Source organism: Rhipicephalus sanguineus, chromosome 4 (genome assembly GCF_013339695.2).
Source record: "Rhipicephalus sanguineus isolate Rsan-2018 chromosome 4, BIME_Rsan_1.4, whole genome shotgun sequence".
NCBI lineage: Eukaryota > Metazoa > Arthropoda > Arachnida > Ixodida > Ixodidae > Rhipicephalus > Rhipicephalus sanguineus.
Genome location: NC_051179.1, coordinates 205,733,433 through 205,746,225, shown reverse-complemented (window position 1 = coordinate 205,746,225; position 12,793 = coordinate 205,733,433). Strand labels below are relative to the sequence as shown.

The 12,793-nt window shown below is 47.7% G+C and overlaps 1 protein-coding gene across 3 annotated transcripts in view; it reads left to right on the top strand.

Moving 5' to 3' along the window:
• The window catches only part of LOC119391051 (3-methyl-2-oxobutanoate dehydrogenase [lipoamide] kinase, mitochondrial), a 395,177-nt gene that overhangs the window by 171,741 nt on the left and 210,643 nt on the right, over positions 1-12,793 (top strand). For 2 of the 3 annotated variants that reach the window (XM_037658741.2, XM_037658740.2), the window contains exon 5: positions 11,803-11,922. The exons of the other annotated variant lie outside the window; for it this stretch is intronic. In XM_037658741.2, the coding sequence (XP_037514669.1) occupies positions 11,803-11,922 (120 nt within the window). The remainder of the gene's footprint in view (positions 1-11,802; positions 11,923-12,793) is intronic. 3 annotated transcript variants of the gene reach the window in all.

Genomic DNA, 12,793 nt, shown 5'->3' with positions numbered 1-12,793 from the left:
GATCTTGAGCAGTCAAACACGGCAAGACAGCGCGACGAAGACAGGCACTTTGCTTTTCGCGAAAGAATGTGCAGTTCGCAAATTTCAAGTGGCAAAAATACTTTATTGAATAATTCATAAAGCTCAGATATTCTGCATTTACAGCATACTGGTGGAATTTTCTTTTTCTAATCGTGAGTGCGAACACATGTGAACAAAAGGGCATGTTCGCGCTGTTTCTGCTTCCGTTGCTCGATGGCCATCGAAGTTTCGATAGAGATGTGGGGTGCTTCGTTGACTCGACTATTGACTCGATGGCCTTTGAACCCTCCCAACGCCCATGTAGCAGACCGTGCTTTATCGTTTAGTCCGTAAACTATCCTTCCAAGTGCCTGTGCGACACGGGTATTACGAACCCCGGACCAGGACGAATTTTTCGGCGACTAAGAGGCTTTATTTCTGAGAAATCCGTATGGATTTCCTCGTGGTTTCGTGCTGCAAACGGGTGGTTGTCTATTTTCCCTTTCTTAATCCTTCCGCCACCTTGCGGGATTCCGCAGAACTGATTTGCAACACATCAGGAAAATTTATGCTTTGTGAAAATTGAGTGTGACACTCACTTTTATGGTCACTTTATGCTCCTTCTGAGGCAGCCACTCTTGACATTGATGTATGCCGGAAAGAGGATGAACCCCACGCTGATGCCGCCTTAAAACAGCATTCTAAAGACAGTCACAAGCTACAATAGAGCTCCATGCTTACACATCAACTCAGGCAACTCCCAAGGAAGATTCTGTGTGGAAAATCGGTTCGCTATTGGAAGAGCTGCAACTGTCCTGCTGCCAGAAGTATTGCACCACTGTCACTAATAATTTTATTTGCTGAAGGGGGGTGGGAATAAGTGCGCTTGACCAAGTCCTCACACCCTATAGTATGTAATACATCAGCAGAGGCAACAGAACACATTGCACAATAATTGGTTACAATAGCAGAGTCAAAACCGAAAGCACATGCATTGTGCAGGTCACATTTATTCATAATGCAGGTACATAACAGCAAAAGGCAGAAATAGTCATAAATGAAGTATGCAGTGATTCCACTCCTGCGCCAACTGCGCCAAAGTGCGCCAAATGGCATTTACTGCGCCATCCTGATAATATCGACGAAAATTGCGCCAAACTGCGCCAAAGTCTCGGGTTTGGGGGCGTCTATCACCAGCAGTCGGACCGCCGGCGCGTCAGAACATGTGCAGCTTGATCTTGGGGCTGCCAAAGTCGCAACCATGGACCGAGAATTATTCCGCTGAATAAATAGCGCTCGCGCGTGCGTCCCGAGTAAGCCACGATGCCGTGCATAGTGCCGACGCAGCTTCTGTTCTGCAAGTCGGCTCGACAGCAAAACGCGCTCTCCGCAGAGGCTCGTGACGTCTAGGCCTATCGGTAGCGACAGAGTGCGACGGCGATTCATCGGCGGACGTCGTTTGTTCCAGAAAGGCTGCTGATAGCTCGTTTCAAGCGTCGCACGGCACGCAAGGAAAGCAATGTTCAGTAATACCTACATGCGTGTCGCTAAAATGTCTGTCACTCCTGTTTGTGCACATCGCGGAATGAAATCTGGGATATGGAACAATATCGAATTTTCCTTGCTTCGCGTTTATGGAAGAGCACGCGAACGGTGGGGACGCGTTGACACTTTTCCTCAGACATACTTTATTCATGGAGCTTCATCCAGAAGTGCTCTTTCGTAATTCCTTCCACCGGCACATCCGAGTTCGTAATCACTCTGCGGTAAATACCCCCTAAAAGGCCCTGCCCTTTCGAGCTCACGTGCTAGGGTTCCAATTCGAATTTTTGCTTGCTTTTTTAACAATGTAATCTCATTATTAAAGCATATCTCCTGGTCGGAGCAGCTGCAAATGCGCAGCTGTCAGTAGCGGGCCTGTCGCTGACGGCCCACAGTGAAGCGGCTACGCCATGTTACATGTCCGCCGCTCGCTTTCGAGGGTCAATAGCTGACGGTTAAAAAAGCTCAATTTCACTTAAGGGCGAAGCAATGAATGCGATACTAACAAATTGTATTTTTAAACGAAGTAAGACTACCAGCTAACTCTTTTGGATCCGATCTCGCGTAATTCAACAAAACGCTGGTATAAGGGAATATGGCCACTCCAGGAACCGAAGTGTTTTTCTGCTCTGAGTTTTCTAAACGCGAAGTAAGCGTTGAGAGCACAGCAAGTTTACGAACCGTCTCCTGATGCCTCGAGATAGCGCGCGCGCCAGCGACTGCGCCCTTCGAACGAAGCGGTCCCCCACCGCTCCCCTGGCGCCCCGTGCTCCTTACGAAAGACGAGCGGGGCGTTTCCTCTCTGTTTGATGAGCAATCGAGGGCAGGCCCGCACGCGGGAAGATGTTATCTCATGCGCACTCCGTGCGACGGAGACAGACGGCCGGCTAGTTTTATCTCCGCTTCAGCCACGTTCGTCGTCAGCGCTCGCGAGCTTTTACCCGCGGCTAGAATGCGCGTGGTGATGTTATTAATTTGGACTTTGTACGGAAAATTACGGCAACGGCGACGGCAAAATTCCGCCGATAGTGTCCGTATAATTGCTATCACAAAAATTAAAAAACAATTGAGGAGCCATTTCACTCTCTGAAGTGGATGATAAGCGAAGCTGTTTCGCGCATGGCACAGATGTGACATGGTGTAGGCCAGTTTTGTATGTAAGGCCAGGTTGCTAACGGCCAAGCTGTTAACTTTCAATACGCAATATTAATGCGAAAGTCTTAAATGCTTTATCAAACACGAAAATTGACCATCGGCGGCGTCAATTGATTGATGCAAAAAATAATGATATGATGGCGTCATCATCACGTCATAGATCGTCAGAACCTGTGACGTCATCATGGCGTCATATATCGTGATGTCACGTGATGACGTCATCGCAGGACATCGTCGCTTTACACTGCTTCCGTGATCGGTGCGCCGATCATGGAGCTAGCGCAAAACCAGGTGAGGTGCACAAACCTTGCAGAGAGGGAGGCGGAGGATCTGCCTGTCGATCGACGAAAAAAAAGAACCTGGCTTTCGCCTTGGAGTTTTCTTGAGGGAATGCATTAGGGACACTGTGGCTCTTTGGCATTGAGGCACTGCTGTACATCCCGGCGTTTGTCTACCACGTCTGCTGATAACCACATAGGTGTATTTAGTGTTATTTCATAAAATGAAATTTTATTGATCCGGATTTCTGTTTATTTGTTAGTGTCGAAAATAATCGCCGAAGAGGTTAATCCAGAACACTCATCTGCATGAGCCCTTATTTTTTCATTAGCGAGTGAAGTATGGAGTTCCCCTGAGATGATTCTAGCCTTAACAAGAGTCCTGTAATAATATTCAGGGGCTTGAATGTTAATGCAATATGCTTCTATAGTGCACTCCAGGATGTAAAATTTGCTGCTCCAAAGTGCTCCAAGATGAAAATTTTTGCTGCTCCAAAGTGCTCCCAAACGGAAATTTCGCTGCTCCAAAAATTGCTCCAAATCAGAAGTCCCCGGTGGCATCACTGAGTATGTTTTAACAGAGGTTTGTGTGAAATAGTTATCATAAAAGGACAAAGACAAGTATTAGTAGGTGTAGAAAAATGGATGAGTTACAAATGTCTGCAGAGTTCATGAGGAATTCGTGGAGCTGAGAAAGTGAAATGTCCATGATTTCAGTGTCTGCAAGGTTTAATTTAATTGATGCAGTAGCTGATGACCAAGTCTTTGTAGTCCATAGTTCTGGTCTGAGCTCTAATATTGACCTGGGAAACAGACAACTTTACCATGCTGATGTTGACCAGTTTGTTGAATTAAAAATAATTTCAAGCTTGTGCAAATCCAACATGTGCAAATGTTTTTTAATGGCTTCCTTTCTCTAGTTCATCCCTTATGCATTGTGCTATGTTTGGTGTCTTCTGTGCAGTTCTCCCTGTCTATTTTTCCAGTGTTTGTGACGTTTTCATATTCACAATAGGCAGCACGTTCCGTGGCCATTTTTGTGTATATTTTAGAACAATTTTAGCTCCTCGTTTTTTCAATAATTAGGCAGCCCCTAATCCTTCTCTGTTCGTGCAATCAAGAGCTCAGTGGAATTCTTTCTGGCCAGATAAAGGCGTTGTTAATATACAGGTCACTCACCAATGTAAAAATAAAATAAAATGACGTTTCCAGGTTTGTATGGATTCCTTGTTCACAATGAAGTGACGGCTGACTTAAAGGGACAGCAAAGACAAAAAGGTTTTTTTTTTCGTGTTTGTAAAGTACTGTTTACAATACCAAAAACACCATGCTTTCCAAGTAAGAAATTGGTGCAAAAAAGACGCCACCTTGCAGTTTTGCACCAGTCAGCGTTGTATCAGGTGCGAATGCGACCAAACGAAAGACGTTTATTCAGGTAAGGCTCGCGCATATAAAGGGACAGCGTGGTTGATACGCATGCGCAGTTGCAGGTGCACATGACACGCTCGATACACCTTCCTTTCTTTATGGGAAGTTATACTGCATAGAAACTTAACACACTTGCTGAAAATTAGCATCGTAGTACAGCCGACGCGGCTGACGTGTTGGACGTGCTGATCGCCTAGGAGCCGGCGCTGCTGTTGTCGTGCTGGACGTGCCGACTGTCCCCGCTGGCAGTGTACAAGCCGGACCGGCTGAGCACGGTGGCGAAATCTCGTTTCTCTCGGCTGCGTCCTCGTTGTCCGAGTCACTGCTTTCAGTTGTGCCAAGCAGGAAAGGTTCACGCGTCCTGAGCAGATGCTGCCTATTGCGCCGCAGCAGCTGGTTGTCTTCTGTGACTACCTGGTAAGACCGCGGTGCTAGCTTGCCAACGACCTGGGCTCGTCGAATCCACTGTTTGCCTTTAATCCGGACGACATCTCCCTTCCTTAGCGGCGGCAAAGTTCTCCTCCGCGCGTCGGGTGGGTTTCGCTTGAATACTGGGGAACAGGGTTCTTGCGTGAAGTCTGGTAGGGGAGTGCGAAGTCTTCTTCCTTGCAGGAGTTCCCCTGGAGACCGACCATCTTCAAGAGGAGCAGTGCGATAGGCCAGAAGACCCAGCCAGAGGTCGTCTCGGGTTTCCGACGTCTTCTTCACAATTCTTTTTACAATTTGCACCCCTTTCTCGGCAAGTCCATTGGAGCGGGGAAATCCGGGACTCGATGTTACATGGTTGAAATCGTACCTGGATGCGAAAAGAAAGAATTCATGAGAAGAAAACTGGGGCCCATTGTCAGTGCACACCTCTACTGGTATCCCATATCTTGAGAAAATAGCACTCAGTTTGGAAATCACGGTCCTTGCCGTAGTGTCACTCAACTGTTCCACTTCTGGGAAATTCGTAAGGGCATCAAACACGCACAAATAAGAATTTCCCCCGTACTGAAAAAGGTCCACGCCCACCCGGTACCACGCGTGAGGCGGCGTTGGTCTCGAAATGATCGGTTCGCTCGGTTGCGCGTACGCGTGCTTCCGGCATGCGCTGCAGCTTCGTAACATATTGTCAATGTCATTACTCAGTCCGGGCCAAAACACTAAGCTGCGCGCCCTTGCTTTACTTTTGTTCAGGCCTAAATGCCCTTCGTGAATGCGTTTAAGCATTTCCGGCCGCATGGATCTCGGGATTACTACTTTACATCCCTTCAGTAGCACTCCCTGCACTTTCGACAATTCTGAAGCGAACGGTTTCATTGGGCCTTCCAGGCTGTCGCCTCCTTGTCCTTCGACGTAACGACTAACGGCTTGCAGTTCCGGATCTTTTGCAGTCTCTACCACTAAGCGGTTCAGGGTTTTAGCGCTCACCAAATCCAATATAACAGCGACTGCGTGGACTTCGACGTCTTCTGTCGAGCCTGCGTATTCCTCGTTGCTTGGTCGTGACGATCTGGACAGCATGTCGGCAAGGACCAGCTGCTTCCCTGGAATGAATCGGAGTTCATAATCGTATGTCAGCAAACGAAGGAAGAAGCGTTGAAGTCGCGGTGGCATATCTCCGATACCCTTGGATGCGATGGCTATAAGAGGCCGGTGATCTGTCTCAATGATAATTTTGCGGCCATACACAAAGTGACGAAATTTTTCGCATGCAAAGGTGATGCCCATGGTTTCTTTTTCTATTTGTGAATACATTTGTTCGGCATGCGTCATAACACGTGAAGCGTAGGCTATCGGTCGCCAGTTATCACCATACTGCTGCAGAAGAGCTGCCCCCAGTCCACTCTTTGATGCATCAGCTGTTATTTTCGTTGCCCTCGCTGGGTCAAAGATAGCGAGAACTGGCGCCTGACTGAGCATGTGACATATCGCTTTCCACTCGCTAGCGTGGTTTTCAGTCCATTCAAACACCGTGTCTTTCCTGATTAGACTGCGCAGAAGCTTTGTTTTTTCGGCCAGGTTCGGCAGGTATTTTCCGAAATAGTTCACGACGCCGAGCATTCTGTGGACTGCTGCCTTGTCCGTAGGGAACGGCATTTCACTGAGGGACGCGCTAAGCGCCGCGTTCGGCCGGATGCCGTCGCACGTGAGGACGTCACCGAGAAAGTCAATTTCGGTCTGCCGAAACTTGCACTTGGTAGCGTTAAACGTCAGGCCGGCCTCGCAGGCCCGCTGCAAAACATTTTTAAGGCGTGCATCGTGCTCTTCTGCTGTTGCTCCCCAGATTAGAATGTCGTCGATGTATACAGCTGTACCTGGGATACTGTCAAAAAGCTCGCTCAGTGTTTTTTGGAATACTTCTGGCGCGGATGCAATTCCGAACGGAAGCCTCAAAAATCGGTAACGGCCAAATGGTGTTCCGAACGTGCAGATCTTGGATGTGGCCTCATCTAGTGGGATTTGGTGAAAACCTGAGTTCGCATCGAGGCGCGAAAAATACCTGGCCCCGACTAGATCTGCTTCGATATCTTCGCGCCTAGGCATCTGGTAATGCTCGCGCTTTAAGCACTTGTTAATCTCCCTGGGGTCCATGCACACACGCAGCCTTCCATCCTTTTTTCGAACGAGAACAAGGGGGCTTACCCAGTCTGTTGGTTCCTGGACCTTTTGTATGATTCCCGCTTGCTCCATGCGCCGCAACTCTTCTCGCAGAGGCTCTCTTAGCGCCAAGGGTACTCGTCGCGCCGGTTGCACCACTGGCGTGGCTCCTTCTTCCAACTTGATTTTGTACTTGCGAGCAACGCATCCAGTGCCGCGGAACAACTGCGGGAACTGTTTGAAAATATCGTCCTCACCTGCGGTGTTCACGACATCAACAGACCTGGACACTAGTCCTAGCGCCTCGCTTGCCAGCAGTCCCAGTATGGCAGGATTTCCTTTTTTGACAATGAAAAAGTCAATATTTCTTGCTCGGCCATTTATGACAACCCGTAAATTGGCCACTCCGATGTGCTTGATAACGTGCCCGCTATAGGCGCGAAGGACCGAGGTGCTTGGGTTCAAGCTTGTTTTTTCTTTGCATCTTTGATAGACTGAATAGGGCAGCAGGTTCGCCTGAGAGCCTGTGTCTACTTTAAACAGGACAGCTTGACCGCCTACATGCGCCTCTATTAGCCATTCTGCCTTGCTCCCGACAGCATCGACACTGACGTCCAAAATACTGAAATCGTCTTCGTCTTCGCGCACATCGTGTACCTGAGGGCTTCGCTTGCAGCACACCGCAAAATGGTTCGTTGTTTTGCACAAAAAACACATCTTCCCAAATGCTGGGCATCTCCCGCGTTCGTGCGCCCTGTTGCATCTGCTACATTTGGACCCAGTTGAATGAGGCCGTCGCTTCACTGTCGCAACTTGGCTTTCTGGCTGTGCCCATGCCTCATTTCGAAGGGCTGCAACTTCTGCGGCTTTACAAAACTGTTCTGCCTTAAGCACTGTCAAATTCTTCTCACCAATCATCTTCTCTCGCAATTTGGCGTCATTGGTGCCGAAAACAATCTGGTCACGGATCATCGAGTCGACTTGCAGCCCAAAGTTGCAGTTGCGGGCTTGCTTCCGCAAATCTCGCAAAAAGTGCTCGAAGGGCTCTCCTTCTCCCTGAGTCCTTGAACGAAACAGGTATCGTTCATGCACCTCATTCTGCTGCTCTTGGCAGTACTCTTGGAATTTCTTGACAACTGTGGCATAGTCCTCTTTGTTTTCGCTCTCCAGAAATGTAAAGTTATTAAATACCTCCAGTGCGTCATCACCTGCAGCACTCAGCAGCAGAGCTGTCTTTGCGGCTTCTGACCTCGGTTCCTTTTGAGATTCCGTTGCCGTAAGAAACAGGTCAAACTTCTGTTTGAAACGGTCCCAGTTTTTCGAGATGTTGCCGGCTAGGAGCAGGGGATCCGGAGGCTTCACTAATTCCATCTTCTCGTGGGCCCGCGTTGTACAAACAAGTTAGGTTCCGCCCCCCAGGAAGCGAGCCACTTCTGACACCATGTATCAGGTGCGAATGCGACCAAACGAAAGACGTTTATTCAGGTAAGGCTCGCGCATATAAAGGGACAGCGTGGTTGATACGCATGCGCAGTTGCAGGTGCACATGACACGCTCGATACAAGCGTGAGACATCATAGATTCTGACGGCATCTCCCAGGGCTTGCGTGGCTCTTATACCCCTGTCACACTGGACCCTATCGAAAATTCTCATATGACACGTATGCCTCGTATCCAATAATCGTATGAACACATATGAATCATATGTGTTCTCGTATGATCATACGAGAATATTGGATATGTGTCATACGTGTCATGTGCGATTTTTCGATAGGGGAGGTGTTAATGTCATCAGGTTCGAATGTCATTCGGCGCAACGAATGCCATTCGATCCGTGGTGGTGCTGCACAGGAAAAAGTAATGTCATTCGTTCGTGATATCAATGTCGATAATTCAGAAAAAAATGGCTGGGCAGGTTGAGGGAGGTAAATGTAGAGTGGCATGAAAGCGAAGTTCTTTTTTTTTAAAGGCATGTGGGAATCGCTAGATAAACACGGATAAAAATTTCATATCGCAGGATATATGGCCACCATAAGCCAAGACGACGCTTAGCCAGTAGCCAGAGCCGATAGAATGGCTGACATGGCAGTACCGCTGAACGACGACGCTAAGCTGCAGCAAATAAAACTTAGCGTTGCAAGGAACGCGCATAAGCCAGAAGAGCTTTGACGGAAACTCAGAGCGTTCCGCGTTTGTTCGTTTTCAAGACGCGGTCTCGCACGCGTCCATGCGGGAAAAGAGCTTTCAACGAACTGCGCATGGCAATTGTCTTCTCATAGCCTTATGAGAGCAAACATCTCCACCCCAGTCCAGCGCGCTCGTGGAGTTCATTCCATCGCTGCAGACACACATGCACACAGGCGTCTGTTTGTTTACATTATGGCCGACAGTGCCGGCGGCCAGACGCCGCTGAGGTGGAGAGTAAAAACATTTTGCGACAGCCTTCCGTACACCTGTGCTTGTTAAAATCACAGGCGCCTTTAAAAAAGAAACTATAATTGCGTGTTTGCACGAATGCGTGTCGAATTTGGAATACTAAATGACATATATTAAGTAGTCTCTGGTGTAGAGACTATACATTCGGTTCGACTTCGATAGCGAATGTGTTTTTCGAACTCATTTGATTGCTTAAGTCATTCGCCTCTAAATGACACTAAATATCACTGTGTAGCAGCCGCATAATGTCATTACGTGCGAATGTCATTCCATTCGAATGACATTAAAACGTCCAGTGTGACAGGGGTATTAATCGATAAAAATGAAGTACATTGTGTTCTAAAGGAGCCAGAGACTTAGCATAACAAGTTTCAGGAAATTTCGTTGAGCCAGTGTGGCCCAAGTCTGAAAAAAATGCTTCAAAATCTGGGACGTCACCATTGGAGATTTCGGCGGGAAATTAAAAGGGAAAGTTTTGACGATTTTCTCATCTGTTAACCTGTGGTGGCGAAATTAGCAACACTAGAGTTTTCAGAGTATAATTTATCACTCTAGCTAATTTATTATTTCACTTTTAGTCTTTCTTTAAGTATAGTGTAACACATGACACAAAGTTTGAGAGTGCGTGGTTTAATATGCCAGATGGTCTATTGATTGTGTTACTTACCTGAATTACTAGTTATTTGAGATTGAGGCTTGTCAAATTCTTCTCAGAGGCCATGATACATGGTTTGTCCCAGCTTATCTCGTGACCTGTCTTCTTGTCATGTTCTGCTAGTGCATTTGTCACTGCATGGCCCTCGGTGACATCATTCTTGCGGTACTTAAGGTGCCTGTGAAAATTTCCACTTTTGCCAGTATAGTATACCAGTTGGCAATAGGCAGATGGAATCTTGTAGAACATGCCAGGAATTTCCAGGAATCAGTCTATTAATGATGCAGAAGTGGAGAGAAAAGATGTAAGTGTATGTCGTCATTATGCCAGTTTGCTTACGTCTACTGGCCGGCGGTACAGCCCAGACTATGTATAACACCACCACTTAAAGTGCAGGACCTGCTATAATGCGTTTTTTTCCGACTTCCATTTACGCTCCCATAGAACTCCATGTGTAGACCTGCGGCTTACCGTGCCTTACCCGGAGATGAAAGACCACTTGTGATGTGGCTGTCAGAAAGTCCTCCGAGATGCGAGCGTGCTTCTCAGCAGAGGTGCACCGGCCAGATGGAGAGCAATGGTGGCCTTGCGGAGGTTGTGGGGGTGCAGCAGCGCGATGTGGGCGATTGGTGTGAGGAGGAGGAGCCTTTGCCCTATTTGCTCCGGCTGCTTCTTGTGCGCACACTCGGCTCCGAACGGGTGCCCGCGTCTATACCAAGTTGTGTCATTCCTCAATTTCCTCGCAAGTGATGATGCTTTAAGACGCGATCGAGCCTTTGCCTTTGCCACCAGCAGGTGAGCACAAGCATAGCAGACTTTTGTAGGATAGTTGCTGGGGCTGTTTTCCTGACTGTGAACTGAAACTTCGTTTAATGAGTGCTGCCCTCGGTGTAGCTCATGAGTGCGATCTCTTCTACGCCCGATGTCCATGTTGTCTTGGGTAAGCTTCCTGCGATGGCATGCCAAGTTGTAACCCACACACTAGGCCTAACAAGCGCTAGCTGCCTCGCCGATCTTGGCCATGTACCATGAAAGTTGTGGCATTTAGAAGGGGTGACTTGCATCTTCAACAAAGAAGAGGGCATGCATGTGCAACACTCGACTGGTGGTTCATGGTTACCACTGTTTTCGACATTGCACACGCACCGGGAAAGTCGAAAGCATGGGGAATTTCAATTGCTGTTCGACATATAGTTTCTGCGCAGTGTGGTACTGCGGCCAAGTCCACAGAAACGAGAAGGTCTGAAAAGTTAGTCCAAGTCTTTGACTACGGCACATTCTTTCTTTTTTCCTCTGCGTTCATTATGTCGGCACTGCAGGTCCACGGACGTAAACTGTTCAACATTTGCAAATTTAAGCGGATGCAAACTTGCACCCCGATCGCATGCCTCGATTTTTGGAATCGCGGGGCCACCTGTTGGTCACGTTTTGCACACGTGTAGGCTTTTAAAAATGTTGTTTTGCTTGTAGTGCAGATATTTGCGACTCCAGCAACTTGCGTTATAAGCGGTCTGGGCTGTGCTGTGGCGCTAGCATCCAAATTAGGCGTGCTTCTTCTCTATAGTTTCACTGTCGTGGCAGTCATCCAAATTACCATGCATACCGCTGCTAGATTTTGGCAGACGCAGTGGGGGTAACGAACCTTCAAAAAGCAGGTGTCGATGCCCGAGCAATTTTTCCACTCTTAAATTAAATGCCACAACCGTCGTGATGTGTGGTTTGCAGGTGACGGACTTTGACTCGGAGAGCCGCTACTCGGAGACTGTGCAGCAGGTCTTGGACGACCACAAAGACGTGGTGACACAGCTTGCGGCTGGCTTCAAGGAATGCCGGAAGCACATCAAGGTCAGTCGCTGCGATTAGAGAGGATGATAGTCGCTCCAATATAAACCGTTTGTTAAAGTAATTTCAAGGTTTATTGCTTCGTGTGTGCACGTTATGTTGGGCCAACTGCTCTTCTGAGCCCGAGATGCCATTGTCAATGAGCTCGGAATGTCTGGCCAGAGAATTCACTTGATTCTCGCAAGGCTTTCTCGAATATATTCCACGGACAGTCAAACCCGACTCTGTTGAAGTCGGCAAAATTGAATTACCCTTTATATTGAATATGAGGGTTATTCAAAAAGTAAGGGCAGTATGGTCCAAAAAGAAAATAATAAATATTCGTAAGTAAAAGCTTTTATTGGCAGGTTTAGCCTAAATACAAACCTGCTTTACAAATCACCGTTAACTTGTAAGCACTTTTTGTACCGCTGCACCAGTTGCTTTAGTCCCCCTCCTGGGAATTGAACCAGTTGACAATGGCGGTCTTGAGTTTCTCGTTGTCTTCAAGCTGTTGTCCCCCAAACCACTGTTTGCAGTGCGTGAAGGGGAAAATATTGATGAGAACTAACAGACAAGGGGAAATAGTCACTTGGTACAAGATTGGGACTCTAGGGCGTGGGATCAAAAAGTTCCAAATCAAAATCTTGGACCTGCTTCTTCGTTCTGGCTGCGCTGTGAGGACATGTTGCCATGGAGAACAATTCCAGACAGCAGTTTCCAGTGTCGTCGATTTTTGATCGCATCTCTCAATTTGGTGAGCATTTTGCAGTATACGTCAGTTGTAACTGTGATCTCACATTCCATGAAGTCGGCCAATAGAACGCCCTTTTCGTTCCAGAAAACGGTAGCCATCATTTCCCAACTATAGTAAGGAGATGGCTTGAATTTTTTC